We start from the raw sequence: 24,380 nt of genomic DNA on the forward strand, positions 1-24,380 counted from the left end.
CTATTATGCTATTTATATGCTTCATCATTGAGTTCAAATAGGAGATATTTCTTTTTAATTGTATGAGAACATGAAAGGAAAAGACCACTGCACTTGAAACGACATTGCTGACTTGCCACAAGGCCCACAACTATAATCTGACATGCTGAAGAAAACACATTATACAGTAGCCTATAAAAGACCACATTCAGGCCATGATTGACTATCGAATATGAGTTATTGAACGGAGACAACGACAACAACACAATGTCCAGGTGCTCTGACAACTCTGATAAGTTAATCAGACGATCAATCACGTCCGATTACAATCACGGCATTGTCGCATTTCGTTTCTGTCCGACTTACACAGGCGACTTTTTTTGTATGGCAGTTTATTGCAAGGCCATATATCACTGCATGCTTTCATAGTGCTGTGTAACTTCCACACATGATATGCCACATGGGCCCAGTGAGACCGGCTGCAGCAAAATGTTATTTATTGAAGGCGTTTTATCAGCACCGCTGAGCAGTGTGGAAGCGTTGTCGGCAGAATAACCGGTGGGCTTCTGAAGCTTATTAAAGCTCTGTCTCCGTCCCGGCCAGGCTATCCCAGCAGGAGGGCTGGCGGGGGGGAACTTCATAAAGAAAATTTCATCCATCACACGCTCCCAGATGAAATTAATATATGTCACAGCCACTTCTGACAATTTAATATCGAGAGGGCGAATGGCGGTCCCCATGGCTGAGAGTTGAGGTCTCGGCGGCCGCGACCCGGAGTCCTGGCCGAGCTCGTGTTTAGTGTGTTCTTTTCTTTTTTCCAGACAGGCCAGATAAGGGAAATGTTCTGCCGTTGGTGCAGTCATATCTCGCAGAGTACAGTATGTGTGCTAAGGAGTTCTCACTGGCCAAAGAAGAAATGCCATTATATATGCGTGTGTGTGTGTGTGTGTGTGTGTGTGTTTGCGTGAGAGAGATAGCTCCCCGTGAGACAGACATACTGTACAGAGAGACGGACAGAGAAATGCAAGTCACAGTGTGTGTGTGTGTGAGAGAGAGAGAGAGAGAGAGAGAGAGAGAGAGAGAGAGAGAGAGACAGAGAGAGACAGAGAATCAGTGTGTGCGCGCGTGGGTACGTACATGCGTGTGCACGCTCCCATTAAAATGATGCACAGGATAAGCAGTGTGCTCAACAGGGATCTCAACTCACTGAGCAGATGGGAGCTAAACGGAGATGGCTGAATCCACAACTCTCATTTTCCCAATAGGGCCTCCGAGGCTGCTGGTGTGAGGTTGGAGTCGGGAGGGGGGGTGGTGGGGGGGTGGTGGACTTGGGACTATTCAGGTAGCAGGTGTTCATGTAAAACAAGACGAGGAGTCTAAAAGCCTAGTGGCCTCTGGAGGCTGAGCTGCTGCACATAGTAGTTTTCAACATAACTAGTATAGGGCCAAATTGTTGGATGGACAAAAGCCTATACACGGCGAAACGCGTTGTGCAATAAAAATTGAAGCAAATATAACCTTGTCCTGAGCGTCTCTGGAGTGTGCGGTCCCTTCCTATTGCGGTGGAAGTTGTTATTTGGCCTGCATATATATATATAATGTTTTGTGCAAAAGCTCTCAAAAAGCTTTAAAAGGTGAGAGAATCAGATAACTTTTCTGATGTCACGTTGCCATCCGTGTCTGTCTCGTTCCATTTTTAGACAAAACAAGACAGAATAAATCATAAAGTAATGTAGTGACAGTTTTTTTGACCAAAAGAAAAAAAACTATCCTTATGAATACTGTTTCTAAGCCCAGAATGTTTACCTCACCCAGCCACAACCTCCAGACGACGTGCACACAATGCCGATTCAACATCCGCATTCTTTCGGAAAGGCAAGGTCACAATGCCGGGCGAATGCAGGAAATGTTTCATCGAGGAGATGGAAAAAAAGGCAGATAAATTCAATATATCGGGGCGGTGGGTGGAGGGAAGAAGCTGGGCTGTGCGTAGTTCTGGTAGTCAAGGCAGTCCATTTCCCTCTGATTTATGAGACTCGAGAGATTGAGTTCAGGGAGGAAGGGACACCGCGGGGCACAAATTGCCTCAATAAGGGCTGGTGTGCCTCTCCATCGACCTTCAGCGCTTGAACCCCGGTGTCCGCCGCAACGGAGGTCGGCCTGACGCAGGGGTCTTCAGGGTCGCTGGACTGAAAGCCGCTCTGCCAGCACTTTAGGGCTAAGGTGGTGGTTCATATGAGTTTCCTTTGTCTTTTTTTTTCTTCATATAAATTATGAATGGCTGTGCTGTTCCCCCACAGTGCGCGCAGAGACGCACGGGACACTGAGAACCCAAGTGTAGGGAGATACGGGTCCCGACTAGATCGACGCGCTCTGTGTTCAAACTAGGGATGAGTTTACATTTTTTGGGATATTCTAAATACAGTATGTTTCGGTCTCTCCCTCGATAAGGGTTTAGTTACAATGAGCTAAAAGATTCACACACCACTGTTTGTTTGTTTGTTAACAGTTTGACTGTTTTTTACGATTAACCCGCATTTTAATCAACCCCCCTTCACTGCCGAGATTGTTGTATTACCTTTAGAGCATACGCTGAATTATTTGGGCTTTTAATCCGCGAAAATCCATCAAAAAAAGCTCCCGTGGTTTGTTATGATCTGTGTGTAGCATCCACCATCTTGGTGCACGCGGAAGACGCACACAAGATTGGTTTCAATGAGGCGTTGCACCCAATGCATTTCCATTGGCCTCAATTTCCCAGAAGCCCTAGCAGCCCACAGCATGTGACGATTTCCGGTTTCGTCATCACAGCGAAGCCATCCAGTCTCATACTCTGCGACGAAGACGGATTTTCTTTTGATTCATTACATTACGGCGGATTAAACACATAAAACAAAAGGCGGGTATGTCCGATACGGCAGCGACATTAACCTGGAGTAATCCATTCAAGGCACGGAAACTGTTAAGGAAAAAATGGCAGATATGGCCAAGGCCAACGCAATGCATTTTTTATAGGATACAGATAATGGTGCCAACCAATCAACATTCTGAAGTATTATCTGAGTTGTCCATTTGTGCAATATTCCATTTTGTTCAAAAAGAATAATCACAATTTATTTTCCACACTCATCTTATTTATAGGAAAGGACTCCCACACAATGTCTTCTTCACAAAAATAAATATATATTTCATGGAACATTCATGAGAACGTTCCAGTGAGGAAGACAGTGTGTGGGAGTCCTTTCTCCATAGTCAGACTATGAATACCAGCCCATAGTCCAAACAGGATGCGTGTGCAGTGTTTGCATGTGAATGCGTGCACATGTGCGTGTGTGCATGCATGAGTGAGAGAGTGAAGAGCAGTGGTGGAAAGTAATTAAGTACATTTACTTAAGTACTGTACTTAAGTACAATTTTGAGGTATTCATACTTTACTTGAGTATTTTCAATTTCCAATACTTCTACTCCACTACATCTGATCTCAGAGGCAAATAATTAACGTTTAGTTTTATTTATTTTTGGCTTTCGCCTATACCTATTTTTTATAGAGACAGTAGGCTGAAATGGGGAGAGAGATGGGGAGGTGACATGCAGTAAAGGTCGTCGGGATCGGGAGTCGAACCCGCAGCACACTGCCAGACTGGATTACCAGCCAAGGTGCCTGGACCGCTGAGCCAAATAATTTACTTTTACTCCACTACATTTATTTGAAAACTTTGTTTACTAGTTACCTTGTAGATTTTGATTATTATATAAAAACAATGATTACCTACTTCAGCCCTATATACATTTCGGCCATTTGAAAATAGACCGATCTACAAGCACTTGTACAGAGGTTTGCATGGGACGTTACCTGATGTCCTCCTCGGACCTGGTGCACCACCTTGTCATAGCACACCTCCTCCATGTCATGAAGCTGCTGGATCTGAACAAGGCACAGAAAGTACAAATGGTTTAGCACTCGGCTGAACACGGCTCTTTTTCGCCACTATCTTGTCGCTGCAGTCGAAGCGATAGCGATCAATATATAACCTCTGGATTTCAGCAGGCGCTTTGTCAGCGTCTTATCACCATGTGACGAGTCGACATGCGTGTATATGTCGTGCTTACACACGTTACTGAAACATCAAAACAATTGCTTTGCTATTTGGCATTTTAGGGCATGTCGATAAGATTCAAATAGCTGGACTTGCTAAAAGGAGGACAAAACAATGAATGCAATATTGGTCTGTGTCTGCTGTTATTGGCAGTCGCTTTATATGGAAAAGACGCTGTCACCTGTATACCCATAACTGCCCCCCGCAAAAATAAAAATGCTGGGGGACCGCTGAATTACTATAATGTCCCTATCTGTAGGCCCACATAACTTGGAGGGCGATGAGTCGACTGAAGGTGACTTTGCAACGCTGGCAATGGTGACTCGCTCGCTTTAGCTCGGTTGGCGGTGGCTCAAGTCACCTCCAGGCGGCGCACCTGCGTCAGAGAAACCAAGTGCACCCTTTTCAATCTGACTGGTTTTCAAACCGTATTGTGACAATATACACAACTATCATGATCTTGCATTGCATTGTCTTGGACTCTGTATTTGGATTTTGACTCTGCCGGTTATCAAATTATCTGCAATAAGGAAATGCGACAAAAAAACTAAATAAATTGCCATGAATTCAAGGCTTCATAGTGTGTGAAATTCATAGAAAATAACTTAACCCATTAAGACCTGGAACGCATCTGTGTCACCTTAGCTTGTAACCACTTTAACCATTATTTTAAACTTTGTCTGCAAATCTTTGAATATATATTAATTTGCAGCGAACGTTTTAACTCAAATCTTTGCTTCTCGGGGGTCCCTGGAACAAACTATGGGGGGTCGGCAGCCGAATACATATAATCTGTGGGGAAAACTGTCTTCAGGTCTTAATGGGTTGAGTAATTTTAGGTGAATGCGTGTGTTTGTTGTTCACCTTGCCGGTGGCTTTGATGCCGACGAATGTCTGTCCGAGGGGAACGGGCCTGAAGCGCCCGTCGAAGAAGAACAGGCCGATGAAGGGGTTGACGTGCAGGAAGGACGCCACGTCCAGGTAGTTGGGCAGCGTGGCCGACAGTCCCAGGATCCGGATCATACTCTGAGTGGACTCCACCTGAGAGAGAGAGAGAGAGACACACACACACACACAAAGGTTGATTGATTGAATACGTTATTAACATCGCACAAAAACAAATCACCCACTTTTCACTTGTCAAAACTGCAAGATGATTCTGAACAGTTTCACACAAAGGATTGCTAAAACGATGAAGTCTCGTTTCCATTGAGGTCCTGTGTATTCAATTCATCGAGACATTTAAAGTCAAACAATAATATGCAGTAATATGTACAGTAACATCCTATACTGAATATGAGTACGGTAGTAAATAGAGCTTAGACTTTTTTACTTTGTACAGGGGCCGGTTATAATTGTCTGCCACCTGTGGGTGCTCTTTCAGAGCGTTTTTGAAGGAGGGTAAGGAGTCAAACTTTGTTAATACTGTCTGTAGGGCATTATGGGCTACATCAATGGTTTTCAACCTGTGGGTAGGTACCCCCCTAGTCTCGTGAAGCCAGACAACTATTCCACAATCTCCGAATGCTACTGTATACAGTCTGGAACTACAGCTCCTGAAATCCGAGTAAGGAAGCTGCCATTTCCGTTCACGAAAATTAATTTTAAAATATCTTTAGAGCTTATCTTTTTATTTATTTTCTGCTAAGCAACAAGCTATAATATGCTTAGATGATTTCTATTTATATTAGGATAAATGTGCGCGACTGTAAAGATGAAACGGGTGAGGCTCCACTTCCGCTTTATAGTTTACTCATGACAGCTCTTCAGTTTCTCCAGACTGTATGATGAAAGCATCTGTAAATTTCGAGAGGCAACAGTCGCGAGACTAGTAACCCCCAGATTGTTAGCTTAATTTTTTTGCAACAATTGTTTCTCACTCTACACATTTCTAAAGTTACGATTTGTAACGCTAAATTGGCCAAATTGTCAAATATTATGTAAAAAAGTGAGCTTGTAGTTTGGCTATTTTCTACCCATCTATCAGGGAATCGAGTCAAAGCAAATGTGCAAGTGTTTGTCATGGTGGGGGGTCCCACTCCCCAGTCCAAATATGATTATTTTGAGGGGTTGCGGCCTGAAAGGTTTGGGAACCATTGGTCAAGGTGACAAAGCAACACACACAGCCTGAACTCTGCGGACTTGTTGAGGTTACTGCGGACAGAAGTTTGTGTGCATTAAGAACTGCGGTAAAGGTAATCTTTGTCAGGTAAACACACCACACGAAGAATGTATCTTGATAATGAAAACGTGATAATAAAAATGGATTTACTCCTGAAATAACTTTTACCTTAAAGGGTTTATGCATTGCACTGCAGTGTGAGTGAGCGCACATGTGGGCATGTGTGTAAGCAGGTGCGTGGGTGGGAAGGGGAATGAGTGAAGCAGCAGTGTGTGTGTGCATGATGTGTACATGGCCCTATCTATGGGCCTCCTGCTGTGTTATGTGTCAGGGAAGATTGGTAAGGCCTTTAATGTGATGCAGTACCTGTCAAACGTCCTATCAAGATACGGCCCAACCAATACCTGCGCAGCGAATAGGTGCCGTGCGCCGCACTGCAGATGTACATTAAGTTCAACTGTTTGGCTGGTTGGGAGAACCGGCCTTTTTTATATAGGTTTAACTGCTTTTCCATATACGGTAGGGGTTGAAGAATCAATTAGCCCCCCGATACTTCCATTTTTGTATCTAATTGTTCTTCAGTATTGTTCTTTAGCTAAAACACGGTTTGTTCCCTAGGGATTCTCTGATACGACAACATAGCATTAAAATAGTAAAAAGGCATTTTAGAGAGGATTTATGTTGAATGTCATGCATAATATTGGAATTAGTCAACCTGGCCAAGAAAACACGTGCTTTTCCAAGCACAACACAGGCTTTGCTCTAAAACCAATTCCATAAAATACAAAAAAAAAAGCACAAGGGGGTTTTGTTTAGTTTCCTGGGATTTCCATATTAATGTGCCTAACGAGGTGAAAAGAAGCACCTGGCACATCAGCAGCACCAGCCATAATTCTATCTGCACAGTCAATTATGGCAGGCTGTCAGGTGTGGCAGGATGGAGAGATGCTTTAGTCTGCATGGTGATCTAATAGATTGTATTGAAGTGGCAAATATGAACCAAGAAGTTTACAGGGTTACAATCTCCCTCAGAGGGAAACCACAGTGGCGTACATACGTACGTACAGGTAGGGGTGGGAAAAAATCTAATAATTATGACATATCTTTTACTCAAATACCTCCATATACATGCTATATTATGGCGATAATATGACCAGTGTTGGGGAATGTTACTTTTAACAGTATTCCGTTACATTACAGGATTACCTTTTGAGAAAGGCCTTGCTTCACCATGACTAATTGTTGATCTCCTCCTTTCACCAATAAATACTTCCACAGCGTCACTGAAGGATAAACTCTCTTTGTTCTCTCAATCTCTGTCATTTCACACACGTGCGACAACGGAATGTAAACCATGTAAGAACAGCCGTGTGTCACACCAAAAGTGGTGAGCAATTTAATAGATTATAGATTACAATGATTATGCAATCACCACAGACTGCAAAGCATGGGCCACTGATTTTCATGTAACACCTGCAATGTGACAGTGTTGCTTGCAGCCTTTCACGCCTCCGTTGGCAGAGAGTTCATTCTTTCAGGAAACATCTTAAATGTAACTATTAAAGTAATGCCATTGTTTTGGAAAAGCGAACCAAATTGCAAAATATCCATATGCCTGTGAACACAAAAGCCACCTTGATCCTACATGTGTATTTTAATATTACAGGCCATTTCCAAAAGGAAAATATTAGGCCCACAATCAGTAGTTCTTCTGTCTTTGAAGTCTGCATTCAAATGAGGCTGCGGTTTTTCCACTCTGTCCTCTTTAGCATGGGGGGGCTGATCTGAGTCTCTCTCTTGGCTATTGGTGAGACAGCACCTAAGGGAGGAATCTAACAGGCGCTTTTACGACATGTCCCATTTAAAAGGCTGGTTGTTTTTCATCATAAATGGCCCTGCTGAGTGCAATTTGATGTCTGGGAGAGGATGCCCTAATGATCTTAAGAGAACATTCTCCATTCTTCCTGTGCTGCAAATAGGAGGCGGCGGTTAAGACGATGAGCCATTCCAGGTGATATCTTGCGAAAAAACAACAACAACAATAATGTTAACGGAACCTATTCAGGTTAATACATCAACATGTTCAGATAAATGTTATCAGAGAGCACTTATTTTTAAAGGATTGTGCTTCACTAACATCATGTAGAGCTTTTCAGTGTGCTGACTAACCCCGTCACTGCGTCTTGTGGATTTGCATTGTATTTGTGTTTGCCGTCATTACTCGTGGGTGTGTAATGGAGAGGAAAGGAAAGATGCAAGTATCTAAAGTGCATTTCCCTGCAAAAATGTAATACAAATAAAATGAAATAACCAACAACAATGTCCTGTTTTTTTCTCGTTTCTACCGACCTGATGAAAACAACATGAGCCAAACCACTGAGAAGGCATGCCACCCTTGTTGTGATGCAAATTAGACCGAATTCGAAGCCCTGAAGCCCCTGGTCTAAATTCAGGGGTTAACCACATTTTCAGGCACAAGATCTACTGAACCATTTGACAACACAACACCACAGAATGTATATTCTGCACTACTATTCTGGGGGAAAAAATAATCCAAGCAGGCATAGATGTTGGACTTCAATCTGAAATGAAAAATACTTAATCAGTCTTGCAGAAAGATCACACGAGATCCAATTTCACTTCTGTTGCCGAACTTGCCGTCTATGGCAGCAGCACCAAAGTGGGAAATAGCAGCCAGTATGTTAAAGTCAAGTTGGGAGCTGCTGGTTGCAATCTTCAAAGAGGCAACAATGTGGTCATCTTTCACTGTTGATCAGTCAGTTGTGCTGAAAGTCTTCACGTGAGAAATGTCCAAAAACACAGGCAACATCCACGGGCGTCCTTCATATTCAGTGTTTTCTGCAGAGATTTGTGAATGTTATGATAGTTAAAATCTGAGCTTTATGGGCATGCAGCATCACGGTGACTAAATCCATGGAAAATGTCCTCACAGCTTGTCCTTCCGTGGCAAAATTATGAGCGACTCCTTTTGTGCACAAATGACATTCACCAACAGGCTTCATGAAAACAGACTGTAGTGTTGCTTGTTGAGATTTCAGCTCATTCATCAGGAAAGCATCTGTATAATTTTGTGGTGCAACCACTCCTATAGACAGCTATGTGTGTCTCTGGGTCTGTCTGTCCGAGCACGAAAATAGCATTTGGTTGGTTTTCACCACCAAGTGTCACTGTTGCGCAGACTAACACACACGGACACACGCACACACAGACACACGCGCACCCCCCCCTCCCCCCTGGATGTTCCGGGGACCCCCGGGGGTCTTTTGTCTTGTTGGCGTCTCTTCCTGAAGCCGTTCTCAATACTGCTATCTGGTTTCGCCTCGTTAGCTGTGGTTGAAAGGTAGTAGTAGTCTAGTACTAAACAGTTAACACACCTGGACCATTGATATGCTGCCAGGTCCATTCCTGTGTTTAATCACGCTACAAACAGTTGGGGTTCATATTCTAACCAGCAAGCCTGAGAACAAGAGGACCGCAGACGATATGAGTGGATGTTTTTGTCTAGGTTCTCAAATTGCTCCACCATCGACCAAAAAGGCCCTTGGGGGGATCGACCGGTCGATCGTAAAGACACCGTTTCCCACCCCTGTGATGTTTTGATTGGTGTCGTGATTCCGAGTGTGTGCGATTGATCACGTCTAGCGCTGCGTCCCGCTTAAAATGAATGGACACCTAGAGAGAGTGTTCTCTCCTCTCCTGAAACAACTCTCACACCCACCGGTGTGAGAGTTGTTATTGTATCTACAGCTAAAGATCCATCCTTTGGGGAATAGTTGTTTTCTCTTTCTGCCTCCATATTTTATTGACGGGACGACTCATCTTTTTTTATTTCCAGAGGCAACCCTCTTGCTTACAGTGCACCAATCAATAATTCAGCAAATAAATGAATAAAACAATGTTAATAAGAGGAATCTCTTCAAATGTGTCGTTGCCTAATTTATGCTCCGTCGCTCAACTGCGTCGCACGCCGAAAATAGCAGACGTACAAGCTAACAACACGACTAGGGCTGTCACAATCATGTTATAAATTATTCTACAAATAATTGGAATAATTATTGTTGGAATTGTGTTTTTGGTATTGAACATTCGGAGAAAACAATTAGCTTTTTATGCTTTGTAAAAAATAAAAGAAGACAAAAGGACTGGGCAGATAAATATACTATATTACTAACAATAACCAGTACCAATAGTCTGCAAAGCATTTGCCGTTTTGTTCTTGAGCAAGACGAGGAACCCCTAATTGCTCCCGATGTGCAGGTGGGTGACTTGCATGGTTTCCGCCGCCATCAGTGTGTGAATGGGTGAATGTAATGCACAATCTATGTAAAGCGCCTTGGATAAGGTGCTACGTATATAAATGCACCATTTACCATTTATTATATACAAAAATAGCCATAACTCACAAGGCGCCACTTGTAGATTGGCAAAGTCTTTTTTTTATTTATTGCCCTAAATATCCAAAATGGGGACGCCAGGTTCATAGTGATTAAAGAGCGTGGACAACGACATTGGAAATACTCATTTCACCATGCTGTTTTCATACAACGTAATAATGATTAGCTACATTAATTGTGATCAGGTGATTACTTAATAATTGTGACAGGTCTATGTTTATGTAACGCATTGTAAGCTTGCAGGTTGGAATTTTCAGCACTCGGCGAAGTATGACTCAGGCTTAAGGTTCCCCAACAATCCATATTTTAAATCTTGCAGCCTGTTATGGCAAGAAAAAAGAATACTGAAGATTTGGTCTGACAATGAAAAATGCAGTCTGGAAGACAGCAGCTCTCCATACACTGTATGGTACTGTATTGTACTGTATGTCAAGGAGGATCCTGCCAAAGACAGACACCAATGTAAAGTGATTGTTCAGTGCAGCGATGTAAAAGTTTTAGTCCATAAAAATCTTGCAGCCATTGTGGAAATGTGACTTTTTCTACCAAAAAAAGAATCCGTTGGGTGTCTGTGCTAGTTTTGGTCTTAATGATCGCTATATTATTTTTGTATGCAAAGTATTCAGGGAGATGGATCACACGCCGACTTCAACCAAACTGTTAACGAGAAAAGGCGATACTCAACGTTTATCATGCAGATGAAGTAGTTGTGTGAAGATTGGATGCTAGTGCATCTGAGGCAGCTCGTAATGTTTACATTTAATGAGCTTTCTGTTTCTACCCTTGCATGAAACTATCAATACATCAATGGAAAGGAAGCCATCAATGATACGTATAGAGTTACTTTCTCAAACAGCACCGGTCTGCACTAATTATGAAAGCTGAGAGAGAGACGGACAGACACGCACGGACTCCATAGGCGGTTAACTCTCGAGAGGAGATCATTTGACCTGATTGATTTAACCTGGTGCTCCCTATTTTGGGCCAAAAATACGTTTCAGTCCATGTGTGTATTTCTACGATGTTACTTGTTTGCTTGTTCATTTTATAAATAATGTTAAATGATGGGGCCCCTAAAAAAATTGGTATTGGTTCGAGCTCTAAATTCCCTTCCGGAAAGAGAGAGAGGTGTGCAACAAAGCATCCAGTCAGCGCTTCTGAGGTAAAAAAAAATCAGTTAAACCTGCAGATAAATAGGCTGTGAACCGAGTAAACAGCGGCCACATGTAGAGGCTGCTTTTCAATTACCCAGCAGTTAACCTCGCCCAGAGGTCCGCCGTCACCACACAGTGCGGAAAGCAAAGCACTTCCTCTAGTCATGTGCATCCTTGGCTCTCACAACCCCTCTGTCTGTCTCTCTGGACTTCAGTGTTTTGTTTTTGGGAACTTCTCTACCAGCACGGATTCCTTTCAAATTCCACTTCAATGGGTTCACCTTGTACTTTAACTCTCACTAAGAAATGTATTATCCAGCTCATTCTGGTGTGTTTGTGTACCATGTCTACAGTATATACAAAAGTGGTCAGGAGGTGCACGCACATCCCAGGATAATTCAACGGGTGCTCGAACAAAAAGGACAGACTGCAAAAGAAAGAATAAGTCTGCACACCGTTTGAAAGCTCCCCAAAAACATTATTTACCAAGGCGGGGTAAAAAAACACAACGTTTCGGCCTGTGTGGCCTTCATCAGGTATCTGACGAAGGCCACACGTAATTGACGCAATTATTATTTACACAATTTTTTTTGCCATATTATGTCGTCTAGAGCTGGCAGAAGCCTACAGTAATAGCTGATATTAGGGGTGGCAATCAAAGGGTTTAACGCCCTGGCCTACTGGATCATACTACACTACAGCATCAAACGTAGCAGATCTACAGGTGTGAAGCAGCGCATATTGAGCTTGTAGATCTGCTATGATTTGCCATTTTTATCCTTATCCTGAAAAGTAACGGTTTTCCACCAGACAGAGACGATATACTTATAGTATGTAGTTGTGCGGCCGTGTCTAACACAAAAGATAGCAGATCTGCAAACTGTCGTCAGTTTTGTATATCGGCTATGTTCGGCGTCAGACACGATGCACAACCCGAGTGTAAATCAGGGTTTTTACGCATCTGTTTGGGTTAGCGTTAGGAATGAGAGAGATACAGATAAATAAATTAACAGCTCCTTTATATACGTCGCCTGAGGGGACCTGAGCATTCTCCGTCCTCCCTTTATCAATTTCCTGGGTGGGATTGACACCTGGCGGCGGCTCATCAGGATGAAACACACAATGTGGGACGCAGGACACCAGCCATCTCCCCCTCTGCCTGTTCTTCATTTGCATAATCACTCTAACCCATCTAAGACCTGAGACCAGATTCTACAAATGTCTTCTAAATCCTGACAGCTTTCTGAAAAACTAAAAGATATAAAAGATTATACTGTACGTATTCCGCCGACGACCAGCATTTGAAAATGTTTTGTAACAGGGAAGCAGCAAAGATTTGAGTTAAAATGTGCCCTGTGAAAGAATATATTCAATGATTTGCGCCACAGTTTCACAATTTTTCAAAACTAGCAGATATACAAGCTCATAGCTCAGCACTTGGTGCCGTGCTATGAGCTTGTATATTTTGTTATTTTTCAACAGTTTAGAATGGGTCAGGCGGTTAAAAGCCAAGGCGACACAGATGCGTTCCAGGTCTTAATAGGCTAATATCCCAAACGTCCAGGCGGATTCCTGCACGGGGGACCTGCCACTCATCATCAAGGGAAATCAACCTTGCAGACAAGACGTCAGCATCGGTACGTACGGACGGCCAGCCGAGACGGTGGCTGATAATCCTGGCAGGACCTGGCAGAGGCATTCCATTCACGAGGCAAAGTGTGCAAACTCAGCTACACTGCTATATAATGTGTCCAGAGCACGGTGCACCACGATGTAAGACAATTCTGCTGGTAGTGTGTTGGGAATAAAATTGTGCACAATGCGGGAGGCTAGCAAAAGTAAAATATGGTCTGATTTTGAATTGGCCCATCAGAACTTCATGACCTTTCCAAAGGAATAATAATAATACATAATTGCCTAAAATGGTGATATTGGTATTGGCAAGTGAGCCAGTCTATACCACATCATTTATCACACGATGATATGTAAATCAATTATTTTGTATTTTGAATGCTTCAGCTGACGTTGTACTTTTTGTTTAATAATAAAAATATGTATTTATTCCCAGATCAGTGGTTCTCAAACCTTTTCATTTCAAGGACCCCACAACAGACCTGTAAGGTCTATACCTCACTTTGACAACCATTTCCTAGATTATATTTAAATTTAAATTACACACTGGTATTGGTACTGATACCCAAGTTATGAGCAGAAACGGTAACTCATGCAGGTGTTAAACCCTAGCATGAACTGTCTGTAATTTACTGGTACATATCAATCTGGGTGTACCTGAGTGTGCAATGTGCATACAGTAGGCCCACCCATAGTATACCAAAGAAAAACTGTATTTGGCACATACTGTAACACAGAACATACAGTACAAGCAATACTATATATATATGTATATATATATAGTATATATATGTATGTTCTTCCACTACTTTACATTATTCTTATTAACACCACGAGCGGCATAAACAGAGTTCTCCGTCCTATCAAATAGTAACACTTCAGGATGGAGATTAATAAAAGGACGGAGAACCGATCGCATCGCTCCACAGGCTGGGAGCGTCTGTTGCGCAACATTCGATTATATATGTATATATATATGTATATATATATATATATATATACATATATATATATATATATATATACATATATAATGTTTCCCCCAGAATATATATATATATATATATATATAATGTTTTCCCCAGAATAGGGATGTAAGGGTTCAAGTGGTTAATGTCAATGTCATTATTTTTGTCACATTCCTGAGCCAATTCTTGATGACCAGGTGAGGAGACTCAATGGAGTCTATTTGAGTCACTCTGCCATCACATTTATTGGCATAGGAATATGTGAAAAAAAAAAAAAAAAGCAAGTCTTCATGGGGTGTGTAATTGATAGATTGATAGATAGAATTGATAGAAAATAAGTAATTGTTTGGGTGTGAACCATCCCTTTAAGGCCTCTAACTGTACAGACAAAGCTGTCTTGTCCAGAAAATCTCCTGGCTTGTGTCTGGAGATCAGGTCGGGTGACACCAGGTGACGTCTGATGTTATAACGATGTTCTAAACACACTATGACCCGGCCGTGGTGTTGAACCCTGAACACTCTCACTAACCACAAGGTCACTGAGCTGCACTATGGGCCAAAAACACACTGCACACACACAGCAGCTGACAATCACATGTGATGGATGGCACTGTTCAGTACTTGCGTGAGAGGAAATACATCTCCAACATTAATGAATAATGTTATACCAGTGCCACTAACAAAATGGTGACTTCTTCATACATATATATGGATATTTACTCATCACCCATACAAATTGGTCCACAAACCAAACATATACAGCACTCAGGAACAGACCTGTCTGATGGTCCATAATGGAGCTATACAGTGCTGAGGAACACACCTGTCTGATGGTACGCGCCACCAGGACCTCCAGGACGGGTCCTCTGTCCTCGTGGAGCAGGTGCACCTCGTCCAGGATCAGCAGACGGACGATCTGGGTCAGGCCCACGTCTCCCACGCTCTTCCTGGTCACCACGTCCCACTTCTCGGGCGTGGTCACCAACATCTGCCAGAGAACAGAACAAAGACAAAACAGGCCTGCGTTCAAAAACAGACAGGCAGTTTATGCAGACAGAACGATATCGTTGCTGTCGGGCAGAAACCTTCTATCTCTATATAGAGTATGCACACTTTTGCACCAGGACATGCCTCCCCTCAGTGGCAAAACATTGAGCGGCAAAACATTGAACAGCACGGAGCGTTGGAGTTTGCAAGCTCTCGATGGAAATCGTTCAGCGGCCCTGCGTACCACCTGTTTCTAAATCATACTATAATTCTAACAATGTCTGTGTGTGTGTGTGTGTGTGTGTGTGTGTGTGTGTGTGTGTGTCAGAAACACTGCATTATCTCCTCATTGCCTGCACCAATCGCTCTCACACAGGCATTGACCATATGAATATGGAGGGCGTAACGGAGCCCTTTTTTCGATTTGACACATTAATGATTAATAATGAATGTATTAGTGAATTAAAAATGCGACCAGAGCGCAGTACCCCCCGCGGGTGGGGGGCAAATATCTCACAACGGGTAAGGACTAGTGTCACATAATGCAGGAAGCAGCAGCAGTTGTGTTATTGAAAACGAGTCCTTCCAAACTCTGACATTTAGAAAAATAATCATCTGACACCTGCACAAAATGTCTTGACAGAAAGTAGCCCATGTACGGTGGATCTTTATGAAACAAAAATGTTGCAGATAGAAAGAGGATAATCCAAGCTTTCTGTACAGCTACAATGTTGGTGACTTTAACGTTGTTTAAGGACTTTTCTGTTTGGATATATGCGTTGTCAAGGCCAGAAAGTTTATTTAAAAAAAAATTGCCACTCAGTAGGCGTTCCCGCATAACTTCCGGGTACGATGATGTCACACGCCTAACGTTGTGTTTTTCCGTAAATTAACGGCCTACTTGATCACACTACAGCGTCACACAAAAGCATCAAAAGTAGCACATCCGCAAGCTCAAAGCACGGTGTGAAGCGGCACATTTTGAGCTTGACAATCTGCTACTTTCGCTGTTTTTTAATTTGAAATGCAGTAACAGCTGAAGTAACAGCTTTGGACCCAAGACGAAACACATTATCTGAAAGACACTTCTGGCAGGCAGACGTATTTCCGTATGCCAGAATAAACCAGCAAACAGCAAACAAAGCATACAGCGTGGACAAATGGCCGTCACTAAAGTCATGGTGACAGACGGAACGCCGCAGCGTTAGCAGCAGCAGCAGAACAAGGACAGTAAGAACAGCCATCATTAGAGAGAGTCTGTCATTCAACTGGTTTAACGCTCAGCTACAATGTGGCTCCGGGGCATGATGAGATTGTCCCAGAATACAATAAATGCACCACGTCTCTGTACGTGCACGTGTGTGTGTGTGTGTGTGTGTGTGTGTGTGTGTGTGTGTGTGTGTGTGTGTGTGTGTGTGTGTGTGTGCACGTCTGTAATCCACGTAACTCGATAACCGTTCGCCCCACCGACTTCAAATTTGACACACACGTTCTACACCACCACAGGGAGTGCAGTGTCCGGCCTTGAGTTGGTCAGATACACGGTTGTCACCTGTAGAATTCCCAGCCTCAGCCTCAGCCAATTGATTGCCATGGCAACCCCACACCTGCCATTAAATTAGACTTAACCATTCCACTTTTCAGACAGACAGATACAGAGATCTTCATAATATGGGACACAGACAGGCGGTTAAAAGGGGTGCTATGACAGGTATTACATACTATTGCATCGTTCCTAAGTAGGCCGTAAAGTAAAGTAAATCTGAGAAAACAGAATGACCAGGTGCTCACAGAGACAAAAAATAAAAAGTGGTATTAAAACTATCAGTGGTGCGTCTGGATCCAGCGGGATGCAATCGTAGAGAAATTATCCAGGCACTCAAAAAGTAAGAAAGAAGAAAAAAGAAGAAAAACTAACTTTATTGTTTATAACGCCAACATGTTTCCACCCGGACCTACACAGGTCTTCATTGGGCGGATAAACACATTCTCATTAATTAGTGTTGAAACGCGTGAGAAAAGCCAAGTAATTAAACACTTAATAAAAGCCTAAATGCATAGTGGGTGCATAGCAATTAATTGTTAATACACATGCACAATCAATCATCACTTGCGTAGGAGGCTGCTGCACACGAGTGCATGAGAACCAGGTTAATTAAAATAGGTGAATCAAAGTTTGCAATCTAACAGAAAATTATAACATGATATAGCACTCCCCCCCTCTCTCTCACAATGTAGTCTTTTGTAAGAATTGTGAACATCATCACTAAAGATGGTTCCTTCAAAACCACCAGATCTAAATATTACGCGAGTAACATGAAACGTATAATTATGAATTATTATTCGGATGGTGTGTCCTGTCCTCCATGTTATGTTGTTCTACAAATGCCTTCTCAATCAGCAGTTCTCAAACATTCACGGAATTCAAAATGATTTATAAATGTAAAAAAAAATAGCAATGTAGGAGTTCAAATCTGGACATGCAGTGACACACTGTAAGCGTGTATGTTTTTGAAAAGCCCACACTAAATTCGAAAATGACACGGATGCTTTCCCGGTTTGTGGCAGAGCATACAAGTATTCCATTGTACTAATAATATGGGTGTGTTCGGATACATGCTCTGAGAATCTGTCAATGTTCAGAATGCTGACAAATACATATTAATATGGGAGTCAATATGTTTGAATGCCACTGGTTTAAACAACATTCATAGGAAGCAAGCCTAGATAAGCAACTACACTTCAGAAACAAGCCCCCCAAAGAAGCAACTACCAATATTTACAGGAAAAAAAAGAGCGAAGTGCAGCTTGTAATAAGCAGAGTTGGCATCACTGGATGTACCATATTGTTGCTTCGCACCTGTCTCCCTGCTTCCTATATACCTCCCTAACGCACCGGGTGTCGGATAGTCATTTACAATTTAGGCATTTAGCAGAGCAACGTACGATAAGCACAGTAATCACATACATCAAATGCAGAGAGACAGTGTAGTGCCTCGTAACCTAGGATCGCAAGAGAGCCAGGAACCAAGCATCAGTCAAATCTATAAACGCTGGTCAAAAGAATAATCTATACTATACTATAGAATACTAGCTAATCAATGACCTACGGCATAGAAGCTTTGCTAAATTACACTCAATATTGTGATCAATTAAAACAATAAGTAATAACAGCTATATAACAAAGAAGTTGAACTGAACTCTTATATGGCATATTATACTGTATTCCAAATAAAAAAACCATATTATTTTCTTCAGATAAGGCGGTAAACTCCAAACTGTTGTGGGGAAAAATGTGCAAGTCATGGCAGGGTGAATAGTGTTCTCTATAGCTACAGTAACAGCGTGTCTCTTCAGACTTCAATCGCTGGTGCCATCTGCAGGAAGGAGAGCTAGCAGTATGGAACTATGAATCCAGTAGTGAAGAGCCCAGTGCCCACCTCCGCTCAGCCCTGCTCATTTCAAATGCACCAACTTAGCCAACTTGCATCAATGCCGCCAGGCATGATTACCCACTGCGGTTAACACACACATCATCTTTGCTGGCTGATATTTGTCAGCCCCCTCAGCCAGATGTCTGCCGAAAAGAAATGTACATCAGTCTGCCACTGCCCATGTCAATCTAACAAAGTCCACTTCTGGCGTCAAAATTGACACTACTATGTTATTGAATTTGTAAGACCTTGTATAACGATTTGTACAGAACAGCGGTCTGCATATATCTTAGCCATTAGCTTACACAAGCCACTGACTTTGATAATGTCACTTTATTTTCCAGTTTGACTTCCCTTAAACGCCCAAGACTGACCTGCATAAACATTTCCTCACCTGTATCCAATTTCAATAAACCTGTTCTTTTAAGGATTGCTTAGAGGCCATTATTCTGCTGCAATTACACTCTGTTTCTCATTCATTGAAAGATACAACAATGCATAATTAATGGTGTGTGAGTTGTTTGCCAACCTGTCTGGGAGTGTGGAAATTCCTATTAAACACTTTCTGTAAAAGCAGTTCATTAAATCCTCTCTAGTTTGCATTTAAATCAATCTAGCCAGCCATTAGAGACTGGCGCACTCACAGAAAGGAAGCTTCTGCTCCTAATTGGACCTGCTGCTTAATCTAAATGGAAGCCCTGGCAAACGGTGCGCGGGCCAAAGTGCTTTCTTAATTACCTCACAAGAACACACAAAGAGGCACATAGAAAACACGCCATTGTTTGCCTCAATTGCGTTATTTAGCCTACAGTATTTATATATATATGTATATATTACAGCAACATTGAAATCAATCTTTTGGATCTATACTTGATGCTGAAATAGCCATTTCTATTCAATGAGCGGCCATGCTGCACATGTATAGCCATGCATGACACAAGCAAACGACGGTGAGAATAAATGCGTAACTCTGCTGAATGCGATATCTGATGAGCGTGCAATAACCAGCCAGAACTGTGTCCTGCAGAATGAGCTCTCTCAACACAAGAACACGAGCTCTGAGGCAGCTCACTTTGCAGGGAAACAGAGGGCGGTGTATTACAATGTTTGCTAACAACAGAGAGAGAAGTGCCTTGACGTTTGACGTTGAATAATGTAGCCCTATAGCTAGGTGAACCTAGAGTAAAAATGGTCAATTTCTCTGTGTTCCGAGTGGGAGGGGTAAGTGATGCCGAGGCGACAGCAGCTCAAGAGCAGCTGACTCAATTTGTGGCTCGCTGAAACTGAGGAACTGCATTCATCTCGCATATGTAACCGGTTTCCGGAACAGGTATTATTAAACTGTCACAGCTGGTATGTGGACTTCACGTCTGCTACAATAGCGTTTGGTTATCAAACTTTTTTAATTTCAAGGACCATCTGAGAGTTTACAAATGGAACCCAATGGATCCATAAGGGTCCATTGGGTTCCATTTCTACACTCTCAGAGTAACAATCCTATAAGCCTTATAGGATTGTTAGTGACACGATTCCTATAGGGGGTTCCAAATGGACCCTTATAGTATAAGGGTCCATTTGGAACCCCCTATAGGAATCGTGGAAGGGGACCGTTGAGAGGGAATGGTTGAAATCCTAAAGGATCCCAGCCCTACTCCTGTCCTTGTGTCCTCGCGCAAAACACTCCAACTGCTCGCAATGAACAGGTTGGTGACTTGTGTGGTTTACAAAGGTTGGTGACTGGCGTGAATGTGTGTGTGACTGTGAATGGGTTATTTTATTAACCCCATTCACATTCTAATTCTCATTGAAGAAAGGCACTATAGAAATGCATATACCAGTGGCAGCTATTCTCCCCCACAGTCAGCATTTATAGCTACTAATTACTAATGCAGTTATCTATCTATCTTTCCCAGCAATCTGTCCATCTTTCCCAGCAATCTGTCCATACTGTTTCACCAAACATCTCTCTGTATCGGCCTGCGAGTCTCTCGCTCTGCTCGTCTCTTCAGCTTTGCTCTGACGATTTAAAGATTTAAAGGTGATGGTCTGTCTGTCCAATCCGTCCGTCTGTGGACAGCCCCCCCACCACCTCCCTCCTGTGTCATTAAGCCCATCTTCTCTCTTTCCGGTCACAGTGGGACGAGGGGACCTATGAGAGTGTGAGCGATGCCTGCGTGCCAGCCACCCGCCCGCACGCTGGCATCATCGACATGCCAGGAACCTCTCCAAGTCCCCTCGGCTGTTTCCATGGCAACTAGCGTGGCCACAGAGAGCGGGAGGGAGGTGTGGGAGTAGGAGGTGGTGCAGGGGTAAATGTCGGATGAGGGAGAGTTATTCGCTGTTTTCCCGATACGTGAACGAAGACTAATGGCTCGTCAAGGCAAACCGACAACGCACGAAAGCCTCCACAATGCCAGTACGTACAGTGTACATGTTGGTGCGCACGTGTTCCCTCTACTGATGGTGTAGACCAGGGGTAACCAACCAGGGGCTCGCGAGCTACCAGTAGCTCGCGGGAACCTTTCAAGTCGATCCCGAAGTGACGGGCAGCAATACACAGCAGAATGTCGTTCGCAAAAAAAGAGCAGATCTACAAGCTAACAACTTATAGAGGCTCGATGCATTTCAGCTTGAAGATCTGTTCCCCTTGCTTCCACCGCACCGCCCTCGGCCCTCCCCCTTTTAGCACTCTGTGCTCATGTGCTGTCTGTTGTTCCCCTCGCAGGCAGCACACAGAGCAATGAGAGCATCAGAGTGAACGCAGCATGATAGCGTCCCCGACACGTTGAATATTATTATTTGTAAAGTTCGAACGCCAACTTTTAACACTGCACGGCTGCACGCAAAAATAAAGAGTGCACTCGGCACTCGCACATGACGGATTATTATCGATCAAAACAATCCTTAGCGTGTTGCACAGCATGAATGATATAGTAATCACCGACCTGGCTGGATAAATATCACTATGACAAATTGTCAAAATGTTTAGTGCCGCTGTCAAAACATGACACAGTGAGAGTTGAAGATTCTAACTATTGAACAAGAAAGCCACAGTTTTGAAGGAAGTGGGTCCTAGACAGGGCTTGACGCTTAGCTCATGGATGCATGGATGATAGACAGACTATCCGTTTTTATCCTGCTGTTCCATCATGTGATATTCGATGCAGGGCAAGATGCTCGATTGTGAATTAAATTGTAACATTCTCCTTGGCTTTGACTACTTCAGACAGAACATCTGACACACAGCTACGGTAGACTATTAATTTACTATTAGCTGTTAACTTACTCGGCTGCCTACCGTTGCTCGTTAATCAGGTCACACAATGGATGGACCACTGATATTTATCAATCCAGGTCGGTGATTTTGTAACATGCTTTTGTAAGCGACGCTAAGGATTGTTTTGATCGATAATAATCCGTCATGTGCGTGCGCGAGTGCACTCTTTATTTGTGCGTGCAGCCGTGCACAGTGTTTCTCCCACGTTTGGTTAAAAGTTGGCGTTCAAACTTTACAAATATGTGAATATTCATTGAAATGGGAAACAAAATATTGTGCTGTAAAAGCAATTCATGTCCTTTGCATTTTTTTTTATTAAAAAAAAACTCAACAAAGAAGTTTATTTGTATTTTTGTCCTAATATTTTTTATTTCTAATACATTTGTCTTAAAGCGCAAATAACATACTTTCTAAAATGGCTTTTAATATTTAATATATTGTCTATGTCCCTCAAAGTTATTTCTAATGGTTTTGAGCCTCAATCACCACTGATATAACCAGGCCTTGTCATTTCTTTCTGGACTTTGAAAGCAGTTTTAGCTGCAGTACCACAATGTCCTGAGGTGGTGGGGGTGCAGATGCAGATTATTTAATATTTGAGTCATTATAATACTGATGCTAGATAAAACCAGGTTGTTTCCATTCCATGCCAGCTTGGAAAATCGACAATGGTGGACATTGTAAACAAAGTGGAAATTATACAAAGTAGGGTGACATTGATGACATCACGATGAGGCCAAAATCAGTTGAGCTGTTCCTGAGAGCAATTTCTATTAAAGCACCTGATATGATATGAAAGCCTGATTGTTCAAAATTGGTTATTTGTGGGGATAGAAAACACATATGGGAGCTCCAAAACCGTTCCTCACCCAGGAATCAGCCCAGCTCCTATTCCAGACAACAGTCTTGTCAAAACTCGACTATTGTAACTCCCTCCTTACTGGCCTACCAGCATGTGCACTTAAGCCTCTCCAGCTGATCCAAAATGCAGCAGCTCGCTTGGTCTTCAACCAGCCAAAATTCTCACATGTCTCCCCCCTGCTCCGCTACCTCCACTGTCTCCCGGTCACTGCCCGCACAGAATACAAAACTCTGATGCTGGCATTCAAAGCAACCAAAGGTATGGCTCCCCCATATCTTGCAAGTATGATTGAACCCTACAAACCCTCCCGCGCACTCAGATCAGCCAACGCAGGGAAACTGGAAGTCCCTTCACTAAAAACGCAGGGACAACGCTCCACACGTCCCAAACTCTTCTCCCTTCTGGCTCCAAAACTGTGGAATGCACTTCCCATTGCAGTCAGAACTGCAGCATCACTCCCAATCTTCCGCCGTAGCCTGAAAACCCACCTTTTCAGACTCCATCATGGCCCATAGCACTTACCCTAACCCCTTAGATAGCATTTCTGTTGGCTTAGATAGCATTTGACACAGACTTATAGCATGTTATGTAGACAGCACTATAATTGTATTGTATATAGTCATAGCACGCCATAGTACATATGTATAGCATAGTAGTAAATATGTATAGTTTATATGTATAGTGTATGTATAGTTTCATTATATAGATATTCCACTGTTACTTTCTTAGCTTACGCATGTTTCATGATAAATGCTTTTATGTGATGTATTCCCATGCTTTTGTTCTTGCTTAAATGTAAGTCGCTCTGGATTAAGAGCGTCTGCTAAATGCCTAAATTGTAAATTGTAAATTGTCGCCGATCGCGGCAGTGGCTGGGCTGTCAACTGTCATTATATGAATGTGCAGCCGTATAGCCTCATATGTGGCTGGCACGGTGTGGTTCCCACTTGCGCTGGCACGGTACATTTGGCATTCGAGCGACGCGTCAGGTTTATTAAATGAGGAGGAGATTGCACATACCGTAACTCCAGAAAGACATCGGCCTGCTGTAGATTAGGCTACAGTAGGCTACCCACGTTGGGACTCTCCACAACTGCAGCACTGCACTATACTCTCCAACGTCCCGTCATGGAAATATTTCAGCACAGACAGCCCAAATCCTCGCATGTATGCACTCATGCAAAACAGTTTAAATGGCTTAAGCATCTAACTTGCAACATTGTTTTTAATTGCGACACAAAGACTGGTCAAACAATGCTGCTCCGCTGTTCTACGACAGAAAAACTGATGAGGACAAAGCATACGACAGCTCCCGACCAGACGTGACTTTTTGTCCTACTCAAGTTCAATTTCAAGCTTTGCCGGAAATAGTAAATGCCGAAAATGCCGGTAATTTCGGCGTGCACCCATATTTTGGCGTACGCACGGTTGATAAATGAGGGCCATGGTCTTC

At 42.9% G+C, this 24,380-nt stretch overlaps 1 protein-coding gene across 1 annotated transcript in view; it reads right to left on the reverse strand.

The window, feature by feature from the left end:
• ascc3 (activating signal cointegrator 1 complex subunit 3) overlaps positions 1-24,380 on the reverse strand; it is a 194,462-nt gene that overhangs the window by 97,022 nt on the left and 73,060 nt on the right. Inside the window, exons 11-13 of the mRNA XM_083761688.1 lie at positions 15,191-15,355; positions 4,941-5,117; positions 3,833-3,904 (exon numbers count right to left, since the gene is read on the reverse strand). Coding sequence (XP_083617814.1) covers positions 3,833-3,904; positions 4,941-5,117; positions 15,191-15,355 — 414 coding nt within the window. The remainder of the gene's footprint in view (positions 1-3,832; positions 3,905-4,940; positions 5,118-15,190; positions 15,356-24,380) is intronic.

The sequence above is a fragment of the Protomyctophum parallelum genome, assembly GCF_964188405.1.
Source record: "Protomyctophum parallelum genome assembly, chromosome: 3".
NCBI lineage: Eukaryota > Metazoa > Chordata > Actinopteri > Myctophiformes > Myctophidae > Protomyctophum > Protomyctophum parallelum.